The following is a 26,515-nucleotide window of genomic DNA, read 5'->3' as shown; positions in this document are numbered from 1 at the left end:
TTCTTCAAAACTGCGGTTGTCGGGGGCGCACAAAGACGAGTTAAAGGTGTCTTACCGATCGCGGCTATGCACTCGACGAGGAAGGAAAAAAAAAGCATTTATGGGGAGAAAGAGAACGCAAAGACTTTTCAACAATTTTGTTTGAGAGCTGCTGGAAAAGGTCCGCTCATTGGCATTTAGGCGCTGAAAATATCCATATTAACAACACTTCCTCTTGCTCCTTTCGCAAGCTATGCCTATGCCAATTCAAGGATGCTCCCGCACATTTTAACCTTGTAGCATATACAACAACTATAAGGCCTAAGCTGGAATACGCTAGAATTTTGTGGGACCCCTACACGTTGTGCAACGTAAATGCTCTCGAGAAAACTCAGACGATGAGCAGTTCGCTTCATCTAATCCAAGTACATTCGCACCGATTCTGTATTCGAACTAATGGTATTAACACTCTCCAATCAAAACGAAAACCCGTACGACTTGATTTTTAATTCCTCCTACTTAATCACAAACCTGCACTTCATCAGAGTCCTTGCGTGCACCCTCTTACCACCAGAGAGACTCGGCACTCCCACTCACTCTGCTTAGCCCCTCAATGAGCGCAGGTAATGGCCACAATATTGGAAATGTACGGCTTCACTACGGTACTTTGTCAATACATTTTTCTATTATTGGTCCATTTGCATGTGTTGCTTGGACTGTTATTTCGCAAAGACTAACTTGCACAAATTCCCTTTTTCCTAGCATAACTACTGATTGGAATAGCCCGCCTTCTTGTTTTCTCCTGTCTTTGGAAGAGCTTTAATAGAGCATATGGAAACTGGGGAATTGGTGTCGCCTGCGCGTATACGTGCGTGAGAGTGTCGGTACTTAAGCGACGGTTTGATTCATTCTCAATCATTGAGGTGTTGTGACAAGTTTCCTTCTAGTGTTTCATATGGGGTGGCGTGTTTTGTAGAGTTATCTATTTCTTGGTTTCATTTATATATATATATATATATATATATATATATATATATATATATATATATATATATATATATATATATATATATATATATATATATATATATATATATATATATATATATATATATATATAGTTGCAGGTCTCATCGTTCAATGGGCCAGGAACATTTGTACAATGAAGGGGTAACAAATTTGCGATTATCTTTGTTGCTACCAACAGTTTAGAACGGAGGACCATCGTTCATCAGGGTATACAGACGAATGAACAAAATTTCTCATTTTCGAGGCACCGTACGCAAAGGGAGAGGTGAAATCACTCTCTCTACCGTTAGAGGAAGCAGAGCCAAAGCCAGTATAGACCAGATTTTTGAGCCTCTCCTGGGCGCGGCCATTTTGCACCGACTGGCGCGCCGCGGTGCGGGCGTTTCTTTGGGGACTGCGGCGCTGCGGCAGTTCCGCGGCCGCGCCTGCATATAGCCGCGCTTCGGGCGCTAAAAAAACATTGTCGAGCATACTTCCGCTGCGTGGCTGTGTTGCAGGAAGTATTTACGTTATCAAAGCGATAACACTGACGCGTTTTAATGACATTTAGTTTGACATTCAGGTTAATTGTGCCGGCGCTTAGAACGCGCTCGTGCTTAATCGAATTCCGTCTTGGTGCTCCACCGCAAAGAAACTTTTTATTCAATATCAAGAATTAGGTGTGCGGCTAGTATGCAGTTCCAATTCCCATGCACTCTTATTCCTTCCTGCCGGCCATAAAGCCCCCCCCCCCCCCCCTTCCACAAACGGCTTTCTTGTCGCCGCGCCAGTTTATCAACAAATTACCGCTGTGAGCTCAACTGAGTCGCAGCGCCAACAGAAAACAAATTTTGTCATGGTTTATGCAACCTGGTGCATAAAAACGTACTTCCGCTTAATTTATAAAAGCTTGAATAGATATGAGCAGCTAATCCAGCTTTCACTAATTCTGAGGTCCGAAGTCGCGTTATTTTATTCAGGAGCTCTCGCCGCGTGTGAGAGCGTTGCGTAGGCGTTTGGCTAAGTGTGGAAAATGTAATGAAATCGCGCATATTTTCCTATGAATAATGTAGATACCGCACCGCTGCGGTGGCTCAGTGGTTACGGCTCTCTGCTCTGGCCCAAAAGACGCGGGTTCGATCCCGGCCGCGGCGGCCGAATTTCGAAGGCGGCGAAATTCTAGAGGCCCGTGTACTGTGCGATGTCAGTGCACGTTAAAGAACCCCAGGTGGTCTAAATTTCCGGAGCCCTTCACTACGGCGTCCCTCATAGCCTGAGTCGCTTTGGGACGTAAAACCTTAATAAACCAAACCAAGCTAAGGTAGATACCAACAGCAGAAAGATACTATAGATAAACCTTTACCCCCCAGATACCTCTGACATGCGTGCAGAAAAAGCAGCTGAAATCGGTAGAGGTCGTGCTTACAATCCTGTGCATGAAATGTTCTTAATGGGAACAAGAGCAAGCTCAGCGCAAGGATGCTGAACACGTACTGGTGATCGAAAACACGCGCTCCGTCGGGACAAAATTCAGTCTGCAGCTCGCCTATCCAGTTACTACTCCACTGAGTCAAGTCAATAGATCTACATTCTGATGCATAATATTATCATAGATGATATCGCACGTAAAAGGCGACAACAAACGACACGACAGCGCAGAAATCTGCTTCGAAGTGCCGGTTTTCAGTCCGTACACTACCTGGTCGACTACCCTCGGATGTCACGTTAACGAGTAACTGCGCACAAGATAACCGCAGCACTGTCTGGAAGAGGGCAAATGTGAGTAGTGACGCACAGCACACACCCTCATACGTTAGCTGATGGAGCACAAAACGGCAGAAGCGAACACGTAAACGTGCGTTCTATGCGCGGCGCCGGCGCGACCCGCAGTCCCTCGGGCCGCGCGCGCCGACAGATGGCGACTGGCATCGAGAGTAGGCGCGCGTCCGCAGCCTGCGTGCGAGGGTAAAAACATCTGGTCTATAAGACGCGAGTGCTCCAGTCATATTTGAGGGAAGAGGGGGAGGGTTGCGAAGGACAGGGAAGGAAAAAATACATATATAAATAAAAAATACATAAGAACATAAAGAAAGCAAAAATAAAAATAGAAAAAAAAGCAAGACAACGGCAGACACTTGGGTAACAGAGCTATAGACACAGATAGGGAGGGAACTAGTTGCTTCTCAGAAGGCGCCAGCAAAAATATTGTCCAGAGAAGCTCCCATCAGTGTGGGTGGCGAACCTAGGAGATAAAATAAAAAACAATATCCTAACAAGGAAAGTACAAAGTCAGACAAAAAAACAAAAAAAAACGAGAAACAAAAAGAAACAACCGCATGCATGCATATATACCGTACATCACAGAGCGGACCGCTCCCCAGCGGTGCAGGTGTTCAGGACCGTTGTAACGTGAGTTACGAGTTAGCTAACTCGTCTTCTGAGAAGCAACTTCTGAGAAGGCGTCTTCTGAGAAGCAAACAGTTCCCTCTCTATCTATGTCTATAGCTCTGTTACATAAGCCTCTGCCGTTGTCCTCCTATTTTTACTTTTCACTTTTCAAGACGTGTGTTCGATCCCTTTCGAATTTCTTTTGAGGAGAAATTCTAGTGGCCCGTGTGCTGTGCGATGTCAGTGCACGTTTAAGAACCCCAGGTGGTCGAAATTTCCGGAGCCCCTCACTACGGCGTCTCTCATAGCCTTAGTCGCTTTGGGACGGTAAACCCCTTAAACCAACCAACTTTTCAATCTTTATTTTTGCTTTTTTCTGTTTTTATGTATTTTTTATTTATATATGTATTTTTCTCCTTTCCTGGCCTTCGCAACCATCGCCCTCTTCCCCCAAAATGGACTGGAGCACTCGCGTCTTATACTGGATTTGGCTCTCCTTCCTCTAACGGGAGAGAGAGTGATTTCACCTCCCCCTTTGTGTACGGTGCCTCGAAAATGAAAAATTGTATTCATTAGTCTGTATATCCTAATGAAGGACGGTCCTCCGTTCGAAACTTGAAAGTTTCGAACTTGGTAATATATATATATATATATATATATATATATATATATATATATATATATATATATATATATATATATATATATATAGCACAATAAGGTAAACGTGCTTGGTTGCTAGTTTAAATAAGATGCGAAATTTAGAAACGCTTCTTTTAAGCAAACGTTTATTGGGAGTCGACGTTTCGGACAGAGCCTGTTCTTTTTCAAGACTCAGAAGTCTTGAAAAAGGACAGGCTCTGTCCGAAACGTCGACTCCCAATAAACGTTTGCTTAAAAGAAGCGTTTCTCACTTTCGCATCCTATATATATACCTGACGAAGGGAATACCATTCCCGAAACTGTTGGCAAAATAAACGTTAAAAGAACAGTCGCGTTTGTCGTAATACTGTACCTAAACTAGTAAACTGGGCCATTGGAACCCCTACTGAATACATATATATATATATATATATATATATATATATATATATATATATATTGTTACGGGAACCACTGGGCTCTGAAAAGCCAAAGATAGACGAGTATTTGACCAGCAAGGCTTCTAAAGCATCACGCTCGACACTGTTCAGAGACTTGCTGATCATCCGACGCAGCTGTGAGTCAGTGGCTGGAGTAGCAGCTACTGCGTCTGGTGCGTCAGCAACCAAAGCCACCGAGGCAGGGACATCTTGATTACACGTGGCGATCTTCATGTGAACTGGTAAAACCACTGGTTGAGAAGAACAGTTGATGGCCCACAACTGGGTCCTGCCCTGGAACACTGACACCAGGCAATGTGGAACCAGAATGAATTTCTTAGCGCAGTTAGAATAGAGAGGCGCCACTGTAGCATCGAAGGTATCGGAAGTACGGCTGGGGCATGAAACTGGGACGCATTTGATAGAAAGCGGGGGCACACTGGTATCCTCGGATACACAAAACACATCTTGTCGAGCCGGCGTCTCTTCGAAGAGTCCAGATGGAAGGGAACCATCAACGCAGAGTTCCCCAGAGCGACAGTCAACAGTTGCGCCACACATTCGTAAAAAGTCAATACCTAAGATAACGTCATGCGTACATCTCGGAAGCACTGCAAACTCCGCTGTAAAAACGGCTCCGCCGAGGTACACCACAGCACTGCATATCCCCAAGGGGCACAACTCACCGCCCGCGCCATGAAAATTAACACTGCGGTCCCAAAGAAACATAACTTTGCGGCCTAACTGGTTCTTGAATGACAAACTCATAATTGAGACAGTTGCACCCGTATCCACTAACGCCATTGTGGGCACACCATCTACAACCACATGAACTGTGTTCTTCAGCATAACAATTGAGGGAGGAATTTCTAAACGCAGCGCACAGTCTCCAGAGGCCTCACCTCCCGCGGCCGCGCTGACTAGTTTCCCGGCGAAGGCGATGGGGAACGTCGCCGGGGTGACGAAGAACGGCGCACAGAAGAGGAAGGGGGTGGTGAGAAACTTCGGTCGGAGACGGGAGAGTGGCTGCGTTGTCCTTCGGGCAGAGGATAGTCGCTCGAGGTCAAGGGCCGTTGCCAAGGTGGGTCGTACGAATTGCTGAGCGGCGGAGGAGGATGGACGGGCCTCTCGTATCGAGGTGGTGGACGGCGGCGGCAATAGCGAGCAATGTGCCCCTCGATGCCGCAGCGGCGGCAAACGGGAACGGTGCGACGAAGAGCTTGTTCTCTTGAAGACTCTGACGAGGCGGGAAGCACTGAATACCCACGCGCGTCCTCAGGCCTTCTGGCTGGGCGCCGGAAGGAAGGTACAGGCGGTCTTGAACGATGTTCATAATCTGGATCGTAGTTCAATTCGAAGTCCGCCGAGCGTGGGTAGGAGTGATAGGGATGACTGGGTCCACCGAACCTGGACGTGTGTGCAGTGTTTACAGAACTCAGCCCAGGCATCGAGGGGACTACTAATGGAGAACTTTGATAAACGGGAACTTCCGACGGCACAGATGGTGGACACCGTGCATGGGGCTCGAATCTCAGAAGTTCCTCGCGAACGATCTTGCGGATCGTCGTTGAGAGATCCGTAAAACGCTCTTCGACGCTGGCCACAGTTGGAACGTTAGCCAGCCGCCCAAATTTAGGCGTAATACGACGAGTCTTCAACGTCTCGAATGTGCGGACGTGCCTAATGACGTCTGAGACGGCCCCCATGTCATCTTTGGTGATTAGAAAATTGTACACATCTTCTGCAATTCCCTTCAGAAGATGTCCTACTTTATCATCCTCGGTCATATTAGCGTTCGTTGTTTTGCATAACTTAAGTATTTCTTCTATGTAGGTCGTGCAAGTTTCGCCCGGTAACTGAGCCCTGTGTGCCAGCGTTTGTTCGGCCCGCTTGCGGCGCGCGAGGCAATCGCCAAAACACTGTCGCAGTTCGGTTACGAAGCGGTCCCAGGTGGTGAAGGAGTCCTCGTGGTTCTCAAACCACACCAAAGCTGTGTGGGTCAGAAAGAAGACCACGTTGGCAAGCTTAGTGGCGGCGTCCCAGCGGTTATAGCGGCTCACCCTTTTGTAATGGGTCAGCCATTCCTCCACGTCCTCGCCTGCTGCTCCGGCGAAACTGCGAGGCTCCCGATAGTGCTGCGTTGAACCGGTCGCTGTGGCCACACGCTGGTCTTAAACTTGGATCGCAGCGTCACTTCGTGCTGCGGATGGCTCTTCGGGAGACTGCATGGTTTCAGTCAGCGGTTCCAGGCCGGCAAGGCGACGACGCCGGCGGGGCTGCTCCAGTTGTTGCTGCGCCGTTTTGTTCCTGAGATCGTTACCCGGCGCCTCCACCACGATGTTACGGCTATAATCTTTACAGCCGGGGTGTTCTAGCTGGTTCAACAGGCCAGCGGCGAGAGGTTCGATCGGCGAGCGGGAAGCAGCGTCCAGCGGGGCACAACACTCTCAACCTCTTCTTCTTTTGTTCTCCGGCCTTGCCCTTTCTGCGTTTCTCCAATCCCGTAACAATATATATATATATATATATATATATGCGAAATTGAGAAATGCTTCATTTAAGTAAACATTTATTCGGAGTCGAAGTTTCGGACACAGCCTGTCCTTCTTCAAGACTGAAGTTAAATGGTTCATACTTCTCTTCTTAAAGGGTCTGCATCTGTACAGGTATTCGACACATGAGCCAAAACAAGCAGACGATGCAGGAGGAAGAATGGCTCAAGGAACAGAAAAGAAGAAAAAATTAACAAAAATACACAAACGGAACCGGGACTTTATATATATATAGCACAATAAGGTAAACGTACTTGGTTGCTAGTTTAAATAAGATGCGAAATTGAGAAAAGCTTCTTTTAAGCAAACGTTTACTGGGAGTCGACGTTTCGGACAGACCGAAACGTCGACTCCCAGTAAACGTTTGCTTAGAAGAAGCGTTTCTCAATTTCGCATCTTATATATATATATATATATATATATATATATATATATATATATATATATATATATATATATATATATATGAACGAGAAGCCAACAGCCACAGAAACCATGGAACACAGAGTATTTTGATTTATTTATTTATTTATAAAATGAATAAATTAATTAAAATCCCCTGTGTTCCTTGCCTCCTATGGCTGTTGGGTTCTCTCATACCTGTAACGAGCCCCTCAATTCCCCTTCCCTTGTTTGCTATATATATATATATTATGTAAGGCACTCCTGATTGGGCAGTTAGCCTGCACTATCCTGGAAATAATAAATAAGGTGAATTCTGTGACTACCTGCAATGAGAGCGCGTTACCTTAGCGTACATTTTCATTTGGTGCCTCGCCAAAACGATACACGGCGCAACGGCTGTTTGAGGCTGACGGCGGTGACTACTTTGCGGAAAAGGATACGCAGTTCAGCACAAAAGGGGCACAGAAAGCAAGGTAGAAAATAAACGCAAATTCATCGTTGCGGAGATGGCTGCCTGGCTAATGGGGGTTGAGATAATGCCTGAATGTGCAGCTCTACTGGGTAATGTTGCAATGGATCACTTTTTTCTCTTCAAATCCAATTATCTCAAAACATAAGTCTTTTGTAGCATTCTACCCTTTTTCTCATGAAAAACCGGAAATAGAAACGCCAATTTTAGCGGGTACTTAACAAAAACGATGTAGCACCTACTGAAGTAGCATTAAATAAATTAATTCAGCGAATTTTGTTTCAGAGGACGTTTGTTGCTCACTTAGGCTAGAAATTTAAGGTTCATTAATGAAACGAAAAAAGTGACAAATATCGGTTAGTAAGGACGCAACGAAGAGCTCATTACAATTGTACCAGTCAGACAACTTTAGGCGTAATAGTTCCTGAGAAAGACGGTCTATAACACCGGGTAAAATACATGACAGGTGTAGCCCCTAATTTCGCCCTTCAACACGCGCCTACTGAAAGGCTAACGCATACGTGGTATATGGTATAGTCCAAGGTTCGACGGAACACCGTCTGGTCAGGGTGAAGTATTATTTATTCAGAAAGGAAAATTGGGTCACTGACCAAGTCAAAAGATGACAAAATGACGTTTCGGGCCCATACGGGGCCCTTGTTTACAATAAGGCTGTCACAGAAGAAGAGATGATTATATACGCTTCAGAATCTTCTACAAACTTTTCACGTAGATATGATGTAGCGTGCCCTGATTCTTGTTTAGCGTGTTGGCCGTTGTCTGGATGATTAGGGATTCTAGATGCAGTCTTGCAGATAGGTTTCTTTCCGTCGCCAGGATTTCCACCTCATCCCAGCCTATCGCGTGGCCAGTGGATAGCACGTGCTCTGCAACTGCATTTTTTGCAGCACGCTTGTTTCTGACGTCGGCCTGGTGCTCCTTAATGCGCCGCTGGAAATTCCCGGTTTCCCCGATGTAGACGGAGGAGCAGTCGCTGCAAGGTATCCGATAAACAACGCCAGGAAACTTGGGACGTGGTAGCTGGTCCTTCACGTTGACCACATCGGCTCGAAGCTTGCTGGTTGGCACGTGTGCAATGTGCACTCCGTGTTTACGGAAAATCCTTGAAATGGCCTCGCTGATCTGACGCACGTAGGGAATCGCAGCACGTTTTATCTTTCTTGTCAGCTCTTGTGCTCCTTGTATGTAGGTGACTTTCTTGGTCACTTTGCTGATAAAATTCCTGGGGTAGCCGGGGTGGTATATGAAGTTTAACGTCCCCAAGCGACTATGTCTATGAGGGACGCCGTAGGGAAGGACTTTCACCGGGGGTTCTTTAATGTGCACTGATATTGCACAGTACTCGGGGCTCGAGAATTTCGCCTCCATCGCAATTCGACCGCTGCGGCCGGGATCGAACCCGCGCCTTTCGGGTCAGCAGCCGAGCGCCATAACCACTGAGCCACCGCGGCAGCCATGACGCATACGTGAAATTTCCCAGTGTTTCGTATTGCTATGCAGCAGTAGGCACACGTAAGCTTAACATGCTTAGATATAATACGTAGTCGCTGTTCTGTGCATGACGTCAAAGAGCGAGGAGCGAAATAGATGCAGAGGTACATACGATGTTTTATTTTTGCAAAGCTACAGCAATAAATGGCTTTGCCAGATACATCATGGACGCGGTATTTCGCCTTGCCTGCCAGTTGGAGCCTTGAAAACGTGCTCAGAACATCAAAGAGTATAAAAATACTAGTATTCGTTGGTTTCTACCCATTATACTAAATGCGTCACAGTGCCTGCAGCAAGAAAAGAGTTCAGGCATTATGCATTCAACGTCGTCTTACGATTACAGCGCAGGCTTAAAAGTGAGAAAGCCTACATTTTGAATAAAACAGGTATTACTGAGGCGGAATTTCTTTTATTGTTTTATGTGGGCTTTGTTAAAGTGTCATTGTTTCAACGGGCGCTAAAATTCAGCAGTGTATTGTGCAGCAGCAAAGCTAGATGATATATGCTGTCCTTATATACTCTGAATTTTCTGCGCATTTCTAGGCATTTATCATGCTAGAGTTCCTGTTCGTGGCATCACAAAGCCTGCTTGCGCAAGGCTTCGCTGGGAACGTCACAGGAAATGTGGCGTTAGTGCGCGTATATAAACTCAAGCGCGAAGCCTTATGTTAGGACAAGTCGTTTCCTAAAACTTTTAACTATGAAGACGCCAACCTGCTTTCTGTACGCCCTACTGTGTCTGATAGTGGTATTAGTGCAAGGTAAACCTTTCAGATATTTTCTTTTTGCGCTGTGCTTGACATTTTTAGAAACTGGCTTTCTTTAAATAGGAGGCAAAAGTAGATGAGCCTTATTAATAATCGGAGATTAGAGTAGAAGACGGTGCTCAAGCTAAAATCTAGAAAACGAGATGCCAAATTTGTTAATTGCTCGGTGTAACGTTTCGAAAGTAACCACGCTGATATAGAAACACCGTAGTGAAGGACTCTACATTATTAGAGACAAGCTGGGGTTTCTAACCTGCGCTGATGTCGCGTTTCCAACGAACGTATTTGTATTTGGCCTCCATCTAAATACGGCCGCCTCGGATAGTGTTGTACTGGCTACCTTGGAATCAGTATTCGAACATAAAATCCACTGAATCACCGCAGCTGGTACGCACTCAAAGCACGAATAGGCCTATATTAGAGTGGAGATTAAGTAAGCCACCCTCTTCAATCTTTTTAGAAGCAAGGATTCTGTTCGAGTTGTGGAGTAGATTTCAATCCCAAAATATGCGGAATGCTTGCTCTTGGCAACGGAGGCATAATTCCACATCAAAACGTACAAACTTTACGCAGTCAGCAATGGGAAGGAGGTTTTTAAACCTGAGGCCGGATATGTTGAGGTTAGCAAATCGAGGAGCTGCAAAGCTCGGTTAAAATCTTCAAAACTTCTAGAATTTTGCATGTTTGGAACAAAGGCTATTTTCCTGATGAAAGTATTCGTTACGTCTACACCGTGACTAGGGAGCATACCTCATTTCTCAGAGGGAGTGCGCTAGAGGATAGCTTACACCTCTTTTCACTCCTGTATATTAGGGTTCTTGTTTAGAGTGTAGAAAGGAATCGCACTTTGACTGGAAATGAGACTGTCCCGTTTCACGTGGACACGTGACAGCTGGTACTGTATAGTGGAACTAGAGTGGAAACACGAAAAAAAAGCGCCATCGATTCCATTTCTCCAGGCCAGTAGAAGAAATGAACCACCAGCTCAACATTAGCATAACAGGAATTTTTGGTGATGAGGACGCATGGTCGTTTGTGGCGGTGGTGTTTATTATAAGGATGATGAGAGTCAGGTAGTGACTGGAGATGTGGCTCACGAGAGTGCGATAGTTTGAATAAGAATGGAAAGGACCGCATTTGGCAGGTACTCTTAGATTATGAACTGTAGTTTACCAATATCGCTCAAAATAAAATATATCACAGCTCTACCTTACCAATACTCACCTTCGGGGCAGAAACATGGTGGCTAAGAGGACTCCACTTAAATTTTTGGTGCAGCGAGCCATGGTAAGGAAAATGATAGGTTTAAAATTATCAGACAGCAAGAGAGCAGAGTGGGTCAGGGAACAAACCCGTATTATTGATGTCTTCGTCGAAATCAAGAATAGGAAATGTGTTTCGGCAGGGCATATAGTGCGAAGGCAAGATAATCGATGATCGTTAAGCGTAACGGATTGTATTTCAAAAGAAGGCAAGCGTAGCAGGTGAGGTAGAAAATTATGTGGACGGAGAAGATTCTGAACTTTGCGGGGATAGGACGGCCGCAGCCGACTCAGGACAGGACTAATGGTAGAGACACTGAAGATGCCTTTATTCTGCAGTGGGTGCAGTACGAATGCTCTTCATAGTAGTTAGGTTCATCACCCGCTGTAGCTGCAGGAACTCTGCAGAAGACGTTGAATGCAGATATGCCGTCCTCATAGCATCGATCCTGCTTTTTCGACTGAAGGCAAATACTGGCAAACCAACCCTTGCTGATATCAATTCTCGGCAGCGTATAGTCTGAGTAGGGAATATGTGGTCATGTACCGCTCGGATGTTGGGCGCGCAATAATGTACCTCAGCGGTCCGGGTACGTGTGTATTCAGATAAAAAATAACCGGCCATGTTCCACCCCTACTTTAACAATGAGACCGTTTTAAAAAAAGTTAGCGGTGACATCTCTGCGGACGCTTCAGCAAATAGACTGAACAGCTAAACGACACTGGAATATAGTAAGCATTTAAACAATGCTACGAGGCTAACTCTATTGTTTAAAAGGTAGGTATTATTAGTGGAACCACCTAATTCAAGTTTATAAAAGCGGTGCACCAGCAATGACTTCACACTTTTTGTTGAGAGGCCATCTTATCGCATTACAAGAATACCCTACGAGACTCAAGATTGCCAAGAAGAATAAAGTATGCATTCTCCGTTCTCCGTGGCCTGCAAGGAAGGATACTATTTGGAAAAAGTTCACATCCAGTGTTCTCTTCTGCGCCATGCTGTGTGGGTGGTTATGCATAATAAGCGTCTGAAATTGTTTTAGGGAGAGTGGAACTGTAATCATCACCACTTGGAAAGTCCGGGCTTCGAATCCTGGACCAGTCACAGTACACCTGCCAGTGGCACTCTCCTTGCGCTCCTTTCTTTTGGCAAACGCTGTTAATAACTTTAATATGCAGCGCATTTCCCTTCGGCTAATTCGACTATATTTGAAATCGCCGGAAATCAATAGTAACAATAGAGATCATCATAAAGAAGTCTTCTAAAGTATACTCAAACCGTAGGAAACATCATGTGCAAGCACAGAAGTGTTACGTTCGCATCGGTGCCAGGTGTTTGTAAAATCATGAGTTGATTTTAACCGCAGGGTATGCAATCCCCGAATTCTGCCTTGTGCAAGCGGATGACGGACAATGCGGCAACAACCCGCCTTCAATCCCAAAATGGTACTTCGATGCGAGATACGGGTACTGCGGTCCCTTCAAGTGGGGCGGATGCGGCGGCAATAATAACAACTTTCCCAACTGTACAAGCTGCATGACAACTTGTGGGGGTGAGTGACATCGTATCTTGTTACGCGTGGTGCTTTGTGAATCAGAAACGCGATATTTGTAGCCGAGAATCAAGAAGGCTAAGATAAACTTTAATAGAAAGGGTGTTTATGAATTCAGTAATTACTTAACGCCGAACTTATGTCCGCATGAATCTCGCCTTATAGCAATGTTTATTCCATGGTACTCTTTTTGACTATCGCAACCCACCACGGAGCGTTCGTGCCCAACATTCTGGGACAAAAAAAAATTAATGTTGAAAAATTACAAGTTATGTTATACATATATTGAATGTAAAGGTCCACTCTTCTTATGTGTAAGAAAATATTTCTTTTAACGTGTTTCCATTGATAGCGACAAACAGTTAAGACTGCCATAAAAAATTAACGCCGAACGCTTTCTACGACAGCCAAGACGTTAATAGAAAAAAAAATGAATACTGCCGTCAGGTGGTCTGGGGAGATATTGATTGTTACACTGGAATCTTACAGTATACGAAAACGTTGTGTTCATGAACTGCTTCTCGCTAAAGAATGTTTTTGTCCAGAACTGTTGGTGTGTTTAGTTTGTAAAGAAGTAGCATAATGCAACAGATACCCAGATTAAATGAACAGGTAAATTTAGCGCGGACAATAAAAGTGAGTGTTATCAACTATCCACATTTCGAGATAAGGGTTTCAATGAAACCTCGCTTTGTCGCTAATCATTAGGAGGAAATCGAAGAAACAAGTCGCGTCGTCATTCTTTTAAAGAAAACAGTTGGTCTGTATTTCTTGTTTCGTGTATTAAGTTTCTTGGAAAAAGTTGGTATGCTTTGTATTGATGGCCAGTATATGTGCACACAAAGTTTGAATCCTTCAGAAAAAGTTTGTGTTAAGCTTCTGACTATTGAGCGTTCCTAGAAACATGACGGCATGCAGCGTCACTGCCTCTACGCAATAACCACAATTTTGATGCGATTCTTTGTCGTGCAGTGTGATTTTAAATACCACCGGTTTTTCTTACAGGTCGCCAGGATGCCGAAGAATACTGTCGCCACTATCACGGCTCTCCATGAGCAAGGACGAAGAACACCTAAGCAAGAAAATTCTCGTTCCTGCTCTTGAGCATCACAGCACTGTTTCATGCCAAATTATAAAAATAAAAAGAAAAAATCAAACCCTTTATAACTCTCTAAAAAAACATTCCTATACCGCGCGAAAGCATGACGTATCCATATATGCAGAATTTGTCTTTCTCCACTTAACATTCACGTATCCCTGCGAGTTTTCACACCACTCCTAGAGCAGAGCTGCAGCGGTTAAGCGGAGCGCCACTGTCCAGAGATGGGCGGTCCTACCACTAGTGGAATCCATGTTGCTCTCGCACAGGGTAACGGTAGGCGTTTTTGCTAGGTTTAGAACCCCCGGATTAGTTCTTTCGCAGCAATATGGTTTAGAGGGAGAGTATGTGGCACGTTCATAAACTCTCTTGTATGGCATTGATATTTCCGCACATTCAGAAGCCCGTTGCCAGCTCTTTCATCTCGTTCCAACTACGTAATTTGCTCAATTGGTAATGTTGCGGTTGCGCTGATATGCACTGCCGCCTAGTGCTTTTGTTGAGTTCCATTTACGGGACAACACCTAGGCATTCCCATTCTCCTCAAAGAAGCTTAACTTGCTTTTGCCCCCCCCCCCCCCCCCCCCGCTTCGCACCATCCAGTTACCACTGCCGAGAGTTGAAGAACAGGGGGCGTATCGAACTGGTGATAGACTAAATCTACTACGGTACTCTTGTTATATCAATTTTGGCTTCTGTATCGTTCTCTGCAGTTAATTGGTTTTATGCTTACTGTGCTCTATAGTAAAGAGATTATTGCACATTCCTAACGCTTGCCTGCGTTAGCTAATTATTAGAGCGATGCATGCGTATCTTTGGTTCTGCGTTGCACACAGCCTCCCCGAGAACGTTTGCGTGTTCATTGTATACTCAGCTGTAGGCGATAATTCCCAGGTTCACATGTTTGACCACTGAGTTTAATATCTCTGTGCGGGCTGCCAGAGGGGGCCACATAGTTTGGAGTGTAGGTGCTCTTTAAAATACGTGTTTCCCAGTTTCCTTCCACCCCTGCCTATAACGCCTTCTGACGCCACGTCCACACTTGTCAACCCGACCTGGAAAGTATGAAACCCTCTTATACAAGGCGGATTCTTAGCAACTGTGGACGCAAGGAAATGGGCTGAAATGTCATGAATCTTGTGCGAAGAAGTACCAAGCCAGACATTCAAAATAAAGTCAAATTCTTGTTAAAACGAGCAGCTAATTGTTTTAATATAGGGCAGGTACGGCGCCGATGAGTGTGTGCTTTCGTTTCCATGTTTCGCAAATAGGCTCTCGCTTGATATCTGCTAATATATGCGGATTTGTTTGCATAATGACTTTATATGGCAGGAAGTACTCGCAAGAAGTTCAACTGACACTTTTAGAAGCGTGTTTGACGAAGAAGGCTGATGGGGAGGCCTAGTGAAAAAAATTTACTACTCACCATGAAAACACCGTTTTTTCTCAGCAATAACGGCCCATATTAAAAGCCGGAGAAAGAACGGGTGGGAGAGGGGGGTACTTTCACAAGGACAAAAAGAGACGAGGAGACAACGAGGTGAAATTATTTGCGCTAAGAACATTTTTACCCTCCTTTGTAAATGACATCCACCTTATGTCTTCATTTCAGGAGAGAATGTATTTGACTTAAGCGACAAGTTGTAAATATGAGATAAAATGGGGGATGTAACATCTACCGGATGTAAAAAGGGCTTCAGTCCTAGCTTTTGCTGTTTCACAGGTTTCTGGGGATTGATAGTAAGTCAGCATCATTACATGGTTGGAAAAACATACGGTAAACTACACGATTAGACCAGTGCCCGAGGGCATTTTTATCATACACGGTGTCTACGAATGAGACAATAAAGTCGTTGAATTTGTCCGCTTGCGAAGAAGCACAAAGTTTATTGCCATCAGCTGTTAGTGTGTCGGGGCTATTAAGAGCGGTAGTCTGAAGGAGGAAATTTTTTGTCATGCATTCTTAGCATCTTTAATGGTATCAAACATACTTAAGTGATAAATATTTTTAGCCGTTCTTAACCTTGTGTTAAGTTTTTTGTGGAAGGTTTTGAATGAGGCAAAAGCCTGAGCAATACATGTCTGAAAGGAGTTTTGATACAATATTTTTTTATGAGAAATCATGTTAAGAACATTTCCTGTAACCCAAGGCCTTTGGGCTTTTTTGTTTTTTGGCACCGTTTTGCCGAAAGTGGTTTCTGTGGAGCGAGGTAAAAGCCCGCAAGAAACTATTAAATGCTTCATCCGTTCTCTTCTGGTCATAAACTTTATCCCAGTTAAATGTTGTGATGACATTACGAAAGGAATCCAGTGTCCACGGCAAACTCGCCTATTAGTTCTGGACAAACTGTTAGTGTTACGGAATATATAAACTGGAAGATGGTCCCTAACGGAATAGGCTAATACACCTACAAACAAGAACTGGCTGGTGGAGTTTGTAAGAAGTAAATCGAGAACTGTTCCTGATTAAGAAGTTAAACGCGTAGGTAATGTTATACCGTTTACTAGAGAGTCGGATTCTAAGAGGACCTGCAGTTTATTATTGCGAAACGACTCTTGATTCACACTGCTGTTGAAATCGCCACCAAGAAACAAAGAGTAGTTATTTTCATTACAGAAGCGAAATATTATTTCTAAATCATCACAGAATTCAACACAGCCATCTCGTGGTCGGTACCGTACTGCAAGCAAGCAATTAGAACCTGGCCCGCATAACATTTTGTAGTCTATAGCAGTTTCACAAAGTGAATCCTCCCGCTCGCAGCGTAGATTTTCACGCGCAAAAAATGCGCACACCTCTCCCTCTCCTGCCCTCCCGGATCAAGAAGAAAGAGTTGTATCCGTCAGGAACAAAAGCATCACTGTTATTGGAAATAAAAGTTTCCATGAGCATGACTGTAGTTAAAGAAAAACTGAACTTATGCAAAAACCCTTGAAAAACATATTCTTTTCCGCGAACCAATTGAATATTTAGATGGAAAAACGAGAAACGAGTATTATTCGAGAACTAAAGTATCAACATCGCTAGGAGTGGCATAGGCGTCGCTCTTGCAGGTATCTGCAAACAGCTTGATGGTTTGTGAAGCACTATTACTACACTGCAGCCTATTCAAAACTGCATCGCTTTTGATGAAGTGAGCGGGAGCTACAGTGGCTTTGCGCACAAATACTTTGCCACTACGATGCTTGGATATTCGTAGCTATTACTTTTGACCTGATTTTTAGGTGAAATAAGCCGCGCACGATTATTTGGGTCAGGTTTTCTGTTATGAAAACGGTAAAGATGGCCGTCCTCAGCCGTTTGTTCTTTTGCAACCATTGTTCTCTCAAGCATTGGCTGCCAAAACACAGTATGATACCTGAGTCGTTGCTAGAGTTCGTAGGAAATCTGTGGCAGCTACTTTGGTTGGCTACAGTTCAGAAAGTCCAACAGTTCGTGCAACGTCAGCAAATGCTCTTACGAGTTATTGTTTGCCAAGTTCTCCTGCCTGCTTCTCCATTCTAGGTCACTGATTGACAACTTTAGTTTGTCAACTGCATCCTTGTCTACACGCGCCTCAACATGTTCAACTCGCTTCCGTAGCTCTTTAAGTTATGCATCATGATGAGCCACTGCCTTCAGAACTTCATCATATTTATCGGACATCACAATGATAGATTCTTGGAATCGAATCTATCCACTTTCTCAGGAAGGCCATCTAACTTCATCAAGCGTTCATTAATAGAGCTCAAGATTTCGTAGACATCAAGTTCCGGCTGATCCATGGCATTTTTGACCCTCTCAAACCAGATTAGACAACGGAAAAGCCATTTCCTTTGTTTTTTTTGCCATCACTTCGGTTACACCGGAGCATTTTTCACAGTGATATAACTCAGCACATTCGAAGAACTTCATAGCAGATCCATTCACGGATAGCGATTTGAAACACTCAGGATACTCCTCATCTTTCCAAGACATTGCGTAGCAGAAAATCAAGGGACAAATACGACCTTAGCACAGAACAGCTCGACCGCAGCAGTTGTTGCAGAAACAAATTACAAGATCGGTTTGGATTATTGGGGTTTAACGTACCAAAACAACTTAGACCATGGGGACGCCGTAGTGAAGGCTTCCGAAAATTTCCACCACCTATGGTTCAATAACTTGCACTGACAGGGGCAAGAGACATGCAGTACAATGAAAATTCTTAACTGCTTAAACTGGAGGCAGCAAAGGGGGCTGTGGAAAGGAAAATGATAGGTGCAGTGCGGGAGGACCATGCTGGCCTCACTGTCGCTTCTTTTCAACGCGACCGATGCAGGCGATGATGTTGCCGCAACCCCCCCCCCCCCCGCCCTCCCCCCTCCGGCTTGCGTTAGCTAGTGAAAGAGCCCGGTTGAAGGTGACGAACTCCGCAATATTCCTCGCCTGGCTTTCATTACTCCAGAGGCAGTGGCCTAAGAAGCCCTCAAGGTAGTGGAGGAGCAGAAGAAAATTGTACAGTGTGGTCGGGAGTGAGGGGTGGCATTGCATCCTCTACTATGGCTGCCTTATGTCGGTCGGCAGACGCGTGCCTGGACGACCGTAAATGTCACGCGTGCGGTGCATTTCACTTCGCTAAATTGCACTGTGAGAGCTGTGGTTACGGTGCTGGAAGAGCGGCCTCAACGGGCCGGGAAAGACGAACGAATTTCATTGTAGGCATGTCAAGAGGAATGTAAAGAGTAACGTGCTGTTACAGTCGAGGTTGCGGAAAACGAAGACTGCATAGGGCGCACCGCAGCGAGGCATCATACCGGTGGAGTCAGAGCGCGAGGGGGGTTCAGGGGGAAGATATATCCCAGAATGCGAAGCGGAGAGCCGTACACAGAGTCTAGCTAATGTCTTGTTGCACAGAAGCCCTTAGGCTAAGCAAGGCAACCGCCAAGGAAGTTGTCCAGCCAACAGTATCAGGTTGCACATTCAAAGGCGGCTTTCAGAGACAGATAAGACATTCCAATATGCTGTCGCCAACAGGGTGTTCGGCAGTCGTGGGAGTGCGGGCATGTCCTAGGATAACCACGAAAGTTCTTAGTCAGGGCTCTTGATGCAGTCCGCAAAGCATGTGATGCTGGTGAAGAAATAGTTTCAGGCCATAGTGTTCCAAACTGCGTCCTTAAATCTGCCAAAAAACGTAATCTGGTAAAAATAATCTGGAATGAGCGAAACACGCGTGATACGAAGACACGCACCCTACATTAGAGAAAGGACAAATGCATTATGTAAAAAAACACTTTAACGGACATTCCAAAACGTCGGCTATCAAGGAGACGCAAATGACGCAAAGACCCCGTTTGTAAACTTTGTAGTCATTACGGAAGCGAACTTCAGAAAGGCTGAACACGAAGAAAGCTTTACAGGAACTCTTCCATAGTAAACGAGATCGATGGGGTCATGTTTGTTACAAGCCCGTAAGCCTCCGCGCGGACAGCCTAGATTAAGAGTGTGCACTTTAAAGACCATGACCTCGCTCATGATCTGGTCAGAGTTGGCCTTGGCGAAGACACCTTGGAGTGAGCAGCTTAAGGATTAAGGAAGGCGGCCTTAATGAAACCAAAGCTATTGTTGCTGTGTCTCCGCCCCTTCGATTGGATTAATGCTGGGATATCTTTGTTTACCTCCACGAAAAAAATTTCAGTTTTCATTGTTATTAAAGATTATGCCAGTAGGCTCACCTTTGTGCAAGGATTTCAGAAGTGGCTAAAATTTGCCCCCGTGTTGCAATGAAACAGCAGCTTTGGGCATGCCGATCGGCGATATCATCCGCATCTGATCATGTGTTGCACATCGACGTGACTTCACACGAATAGTTTAAAACAGAATAATTTCGTGCAAGGCGAGTAGCAGCAACTCAGAGTACTAATGACAGCAGAATTGGGTAAGGAAGTTTCCAACGCCACAAGTTACGACGCGCTAAAAGAAAACAACCAAGTTGAATTCATCAAAACTTCACGTTCGAACTCTAATATATGTGGTGCGAAATTTTAGTACAAGTCTGCGAGCTAATTTAATGCGTCAATATACTATGAACATGATGCTAAGTGCGAGAAACTTAATATATACCAGCAATACAAGGCGAGACACGAGCGTAAAATCATGGAACGTTATCAAAGGTGACCGAGCGGTGAATAAGCTTTGCAGAACGAGGTCATATCTGATGGAACCGTCTGGTTGAAGGTTGGGCGCTGCGAGACTGACTCTCCGTCTCAAATTCAAGTGAGTTTCACCTGGTTTCTAGCCACATCAAGGTCGCAGTGTCAGTACTGTTAATTACTATTCATTCTATAGCTTTCGCACTCCGACAACTAGCCTTGGCTTGGGTTCATACATAGGACCACGTTTAAGGCTGCGCCGTGCGCCCCCAGGGCTTGGCATTTTTCTCGTCGCGCTGTTTGATTACACGCACACGCGGCTGTCCCGCAAGTGTTCTAGAACTTTGATCGACCCAGGATTTTGAGAAGCATTCGCCGCGCCGGGCATACATCAAGATGATTATGACTTTGAAGACACTTACCTCCGAGCATTCAGTAAAGTACTGCGACAGTGCACCTATTCAAGTGCTTACCTTTTGTCGTTAGGGTCCCAATGCTACAAATTGCTTGTGGCTTTTACACTCCCGTTGTGGTTTTTGCAGAGAAATTGCCACAGTGAGTAGTGGTGGCTTTTCTAGTTATTTATTCGGCTCTAGCCTCCCGCGCCCAATTTCCCCATGATTTGTCTGTGAAATGTATGTGCTGCACGAGAATGCACGCCAAGTAAGGGAACGTAAGAGAGAGAACGTAGAAACTGGTCTTTCTGGCGAAACATTTATATAACGTTACCATAACTCTTTATCTAATCGCAATTACTGACACGTTCTGGATTTGGCCTCCGCGCCCGGTAGACGCTGTTAGATGATTCGGTCTTGTTCAACGAGCGCAGTTACGGTTGGCCACTCTGACAATTGGGAGAAAAATTAGGGGGGCCTTCTTAGCGACATTCTTTAAGAATAAACTGCAATACGCTTTGGGTTACCTTATGTGACATCTATTGTTCACCGACAGTCACCTCCTACAAAATGACATTGATGCAATTGCTGCATGGTGCGACCGTTGGCTCATGCCTTTAAACCTTGAAAAATGCCAACTCGTCATTCTCTCACAAGCGCACTGTAATCCAGCACACTTACAGCAAAATAACACGGTTCCGATTGCTCCTACAACATCCTACAAGTACCTTGGTTTACATCTGACACCGTCACTGCCTTACGTAACTCACGTCCAAACAATACGTTCCGATGCTTCACGTGTCTTAGGTTATCTCCGGCGAAACCTGAAATCAGCATCTCCAGATGTAAAAGAACTGGCTTATCAAACATTCGTTCGTCCCAAAATTGAATTCGTATAATCTGTCTGGCATCCGTCTCAAACATACCTTTCCGCCGAAATCGAGGCCATTCAATATCGCGCGGCCGGGACCTCAGACTGTTTAAAAAAAAAATCAGTATCGCTGCACTGAAACGCTCTCTTTCCCTCCCATCACTTAAATCACGCCACATCGTCTCACGTCTTTGCCTGCTTCACCACTTCTTCCAGCATCCAGCTTCAAGACACCCACTGCTAAAATCCCCGATAAGAACTTCATGTCGCCTTAGCCACAGCCACCCCATAGACGATATCAAGACCCGTACATTAGCAATGAGTAGTTTTTTCCCCCAACGCATTAACCGCCTGTAATACCCTACCAAACTACATATTTTTATGAAACGATTGAAAGTCCTGTCGCATGAAACTCGCCTGTCATTGTTCAATGACTTTCATTTTTTTCTTCTTATGCTTTCACTGCACAAGTAAACCGTTTATCAATTTTCTTAATTTTTTTCTCTTTAGCTTTTGTATGCTTGTTTTGAGGTTTTTATGCTTGTTTTATACCAATTGTAGCCCCTCCGCATGTAATACCCTTGGGCATTTAAGGATTAAATAAATAAAACTAAATGAGTGTCTAAATGTTATCGCAATTTTCCTGCCATAACTCCGGTTCACACCTCCTCCATTTCCCTTATATGGCACGCATGAGTCATCAGCTCAACTCGATTACCATATGCAATCATAATAATCCAACCCACTAATCCGCCTCATCAAATTTGTTGGTTGGGACTGCTTCCAAAATTCAAAATTTGGAGGTCCTTAGGAATCTTGGGGAGCGGGCGAATTTCCAAATTATGGGGGTCCTCATAATTCCCACATTGGCGGTGCCCTGTGATTGGTCCATTCATAGTCACGCGGTGTTGATGAGGTCACGATCCTCCCAGACGCATTCATAGACCGTGGGGAGCTCTCATACCCCTGCAAGCGCAGTGGTAATGCATTGCGCCCCGGAAGGAGGCTGTTTCAAACACAAACACCGGTGTGGCTTGTGAGACCCACGTTGTCATTCCCGAACTCCCGTAAGGCTCATGCGCTGCACCGGGGTGGGCCGGTGGCAACTGCTTTGAATTTGGCTACGGTAGGCAGTGTGCTTACAATCCGTGACCTCTCCTCCTCTTCTTCTCATTAAAATTCCTTTCTCTCTCTCTCCGCGGCCAGGTTACAACCTACCACAGTGGGGACGTTGTGATTATGCCAAAAAGTCATGTGACCTCTCTCGACTAATCAGATAGTTTTGTGGGAAATTTAAAATTTCGGAGTGCTCTCTGGCAGGTTAATTGGAGCGACGAGACCTTGATCACGCCATCAAGGAAATTGAACAATCAAGTAATTCTGTTACAGAGAAGCCGCTAATTTTTTTCTGAAACAACAGCCAAACTGCAGTCACATTAACACTGTAACAGCGTAGAGGCAAAACAGCCCTTCTGATTTCAGCTCAATCCCGCTTGTAGGAAGAGCTAGCTCAAAATCACTTCAATGAGCTAAGGTAAGCCCAACCTTTCAAAAACAACACCCACCTCCTCTTTCCTCGATGTTCGTCCCTCCCGCTGGCCGAACACCATCAGGTGTTTTGGGGCTCTTGTTTCTTGCTTGTTTTGTTTTCCTTCTCTCCCACGGCTCGCCAATGCGATATATACCGCAATTGCTCCGGAGGTGGTGGTGAAAGCCTTTATTAAGAAGGACGCAGGTGGTATGCTCGGATCAACCCGCAAGGGACTGGTCCCTAGAAGCACGAGGTGGAGGTCCCTAGTTTGGGACCTCGGTGGCGGTGGCCGCCACCCGGCCGCGCCCAACTAAGGCTTGTTTGTTTGTAAGTCGTAGCAGCAGAACAGGATCGCCTCCCAGTACTCCAGGGTTGGTTTGGGGATGGGGGGAATAGCCGGGTTGGAGGGACAGGTCCACACCATCTGACAGGTGTCAGAAGACACCGCAACTACAGTGCGGCCAACTACCGTTAAAGGTGGGGTCAAAATGTTTTAGTGCTGCCGGTCACAGCAATGGCCAAGTTAGTGTGTGGATATGAACGTAATAGATTTTATGCTCCACTACGTGCTGGCTAGCAGATCGATGTACGTGTTTCGTGGATCAGACTCTACAGTGAAGTGCCCTACTTGAGAGTCGACAACGAATAGGTCGTCTCTCATTACATCGATGCTGAAATTTCAAAAAAAAAAACGAGTGGCGAAGCACTGTTGAAACCTGTGAGGGAAGAGCTGACGAACTTCATGTTCTTGCTGTGAGGCATTGCGATGTCTTTTGTTGTGTCCTGATGGCACCGTCTGGCCAGGCCAGTAACGACGAAGGTAGGAGTAGCGTGTGCCATGCCTGTGCATGGCGGCGAAGGCGTCCTCGCAAAAGCTTGGCCCACGGTACAGGGAAACATAATAGTTAGAATTTCTCTCGCTTATTAACCTCAAAAATTAGGTGCGGTTTAACTACTGTTGAACCTGGTTAGAGAGCGAAAGGTGTGGTGTATCGGGCAACTAGACGAGTCTTGGCGTCTGTAACGCTAAGTGCGTTCCGGACTACTTAGCTACTCGCTTAACTGAAACATCCGTAATTTATTTATTTATTTATTTGAACATAGTGCAGGCCCTTTTCGGGCTCATGCAGGAGCGTTTACAATGCATCACTGATCAAACAGAGTAAAAACAAAAATTCAAATATACAGAGATGTTCTCTTACCCAAACACAAAAAGAGTAGGAGAGAATTAAACAGAAAAGTCAATTTTTTCGATATAATTAAGAAATAGTTCCACGGACGTACACTTCACCGCATCTTCAGGCAATTTATTCCAATATGATATAGCATCTGGAAACAGGGAGTACTTGTGGATATTTACACGGCTGACTGGTTGACGAAGTGTTTGACTATGGTTTGTTCTAGACGAGTGTTTGAATGGCGGGTGTAACTATTGTGAATTGGCTATTTTGAAGTGGCTGTGAAGAAGTTGGAACAAAAACTTTAATCTTGAAATGATTCTTCTCTGTGACAGGCTTTGTAAATTTGACTGAATTATTAGACTGGTAGAGCTAGTTTGGCGTGAATACTTTGAATAGACAAACCTCACTGCTAGTTTTTGGATGCGCTCTAATTTGTTGATTAAACTTATTGGGTGGGGGCTCCAGACTATATCCGCATATTCTAGGGTAGGTCTTATAAGAGTTTTATAGGCACTGAGTTTAATATGGGCCGGCGTGTTACGGAGCTTTCTCCTTAAATAATGTAATTTACCTTCAGCTTTAGAACAAATGGATTTGATGTAGGGCTCCCAATGCAGGTTATATGTTAGGATGAGCCCCAGATACTTCACCTGATCATATTTTTTAACCTGCGTGTCACCAAGTGTGACCCACACTTGGTGACAAATGAATTAAATTATTGATGGTCGCCTCAGTATATTACTACAAGATACGTTCCAAAGACATCTGTGCATCAGTAGATTCCCGCCATCTGTTGGACTATCGCCGCACATTCTGTGATGGGGTTTAAGTGAGTGTCGCGTGATGGCACTACGACTGCATGCCATGCACGAAGGAGATTCAAAGGAAACGTACGTCGGTACTCGCTTAATTGCGATATCTGTAATTTACATGCTCATTATTGACTTAGTCATGCACGCCTCTGTACATATATCGAAGATACGTTTATTATGAGACACTGTGCATTCGTTAGACGCGCCTTCATTCACTTCCAAGAGTCGAACTGTCGTGGCGCGCTGTTCGACTCTTGGAAGGGAATGAAGGCGCGTTTAATGTATACGCAGGTGCCTAAAAAACGTATCTTCTAGATATACTGTGGCTTGCGCGAATAATTTAATTATGTTGAACACTCGTAGGGATCAACCTGGTGATGTGCTGCCACTAGCTTAGGTATTTGTAAATATTCTGTATATAGCCCCTTATGTGCATGCATAACATCGTATAATAAATACCATGTTGGAATAAAAGAAAAAAACAGTTGCAGCAGAGGGGCAGTGTCTCCGTCTCGCATTTTCTCCTGTTTTTTTTTTATTAATTGAGGCAACTTCAAGTCATACCTGCGCCGTGACATGAACTTTTAGGTTTCTACGTGAGAAGCGAAGCTTTCGCTCCAAAAAAAAAAAAAAACTTCGGAAAGCTAGGCATTCTATTTCGAAGTATACTCTGTCCTCCGTATGCCAGCGGGATTTCATTTTTCTCGTGCTCTTTTATTTCATGGCCTCTGCTTTTTTTTTTATTTTATCTTGTCGTTCAAGGAAACCAGCAATTTTGTGTGTGTGTTTTCTTTTTTACTGTCGGCGGGGCTAGTGCACGAGCGAGTATTGGGGCATGTAGCACCGTGTGCTCGTACGAATTGTGAAGTTATTGACCTGTGTCAAAGTCTGTCTAGTTATGTATTTTTAAGTCAACTGTCTTTATTAGCAGAGCCGTGATCCTTGCTTATTGTTTCGCTTTAAGTCTTTACTTATTCTGTATTGTTCATTCATGGTATTATTCAGTTATTACGCTTTCGCACAGCCTAATGTTTATTTTGCACGTCTCGCTAGCATTTTTGAGCTCTGCATTGTGTTCTCAATTTTTTGTACTTTGTATTGTGTGTTTCAGTTGCGTCGTGTTTTGCTGGGTAATTGTTCAGTCAGTTGTAGTAACTCCTTATTGTGAAAAGGATTAGCCGGTTCCTCTCTCTAACACCAACGTCTCCTTTCATGTACGCGTAAACAAACAAACAACCAAACGCCATGTTAATCACTCCTGCATTTTCAGTCAACCGCACTGGAATATTAACAGACACTAGTCGCGTTATGCAAACGTTACAATATCAAGTATGTTACCCAGTTTTGAGGTGAGCGCGTCGTCCCAGAATTCATTCAGAATTTGCGGAAACAACTTTCCCAGCACCGCCGCCACCGTGGCCATGACGTCACCAGCACCGTCCAGGAAGAGGGACGCTTTGTTGACAGACACGATCGTAGGTCCACTGTTGTAGGTGAGCACTGGACCGGATACACCGGGGCGGCTAAACCGGGGA

At 44.9% G+C, this 26,515-nt stretch overlaps 1 protein-coding gene across 1 annotated transcript in view; it reads left to right on the top strand.

Annotated features, from left to right (window-relative positions):
- The window catches only part of LOC149331310 (uncharacterized), a 164,728-nt gene extending 150,636 nt beyond the window's left edge, over positions 1-14,092 (top strand). Inside the window, exons 2-3 of the mRNA XM_089557333.1 lie at positions 12,795-12,980; positions 13,986-14,092. Coding sequence (XP_089413459.1) covers positions 12,795-12,980; positions 13,986-14,035 — 236 coding nt within the window. The 3' untranslated portion in view covers positions 14,036-14,092. The remainder of the gene's footprint in view (positions 1-12,794; positions 12,981-13,985) is intronic.
- The last annotated feature ends 12,423 nt before the right edge of the window (positions 14,093-26,515 follow it).

The sequence above is a fragment of the Amblyomma mixtum genome, chromosome 8 (assembly GCF_055824585.1).
Source record: "Amblyomma mixtum isolate Tamu chromosome 8, ASM5582458v1, whole genome shotgun sequence".
Classification (NCBI taxonomy): domain Eukaryota; kingdom Metazoa; phylum Arthropoda; class Arachnida; order Ixodida; family Ixodidae; genus Amblyomma; species Amblyomma mixtum.
Note: the sequence above shows the minus strand (reverse complement) of the source record. Positions and strands in the feature narration are given on the sequence as shown.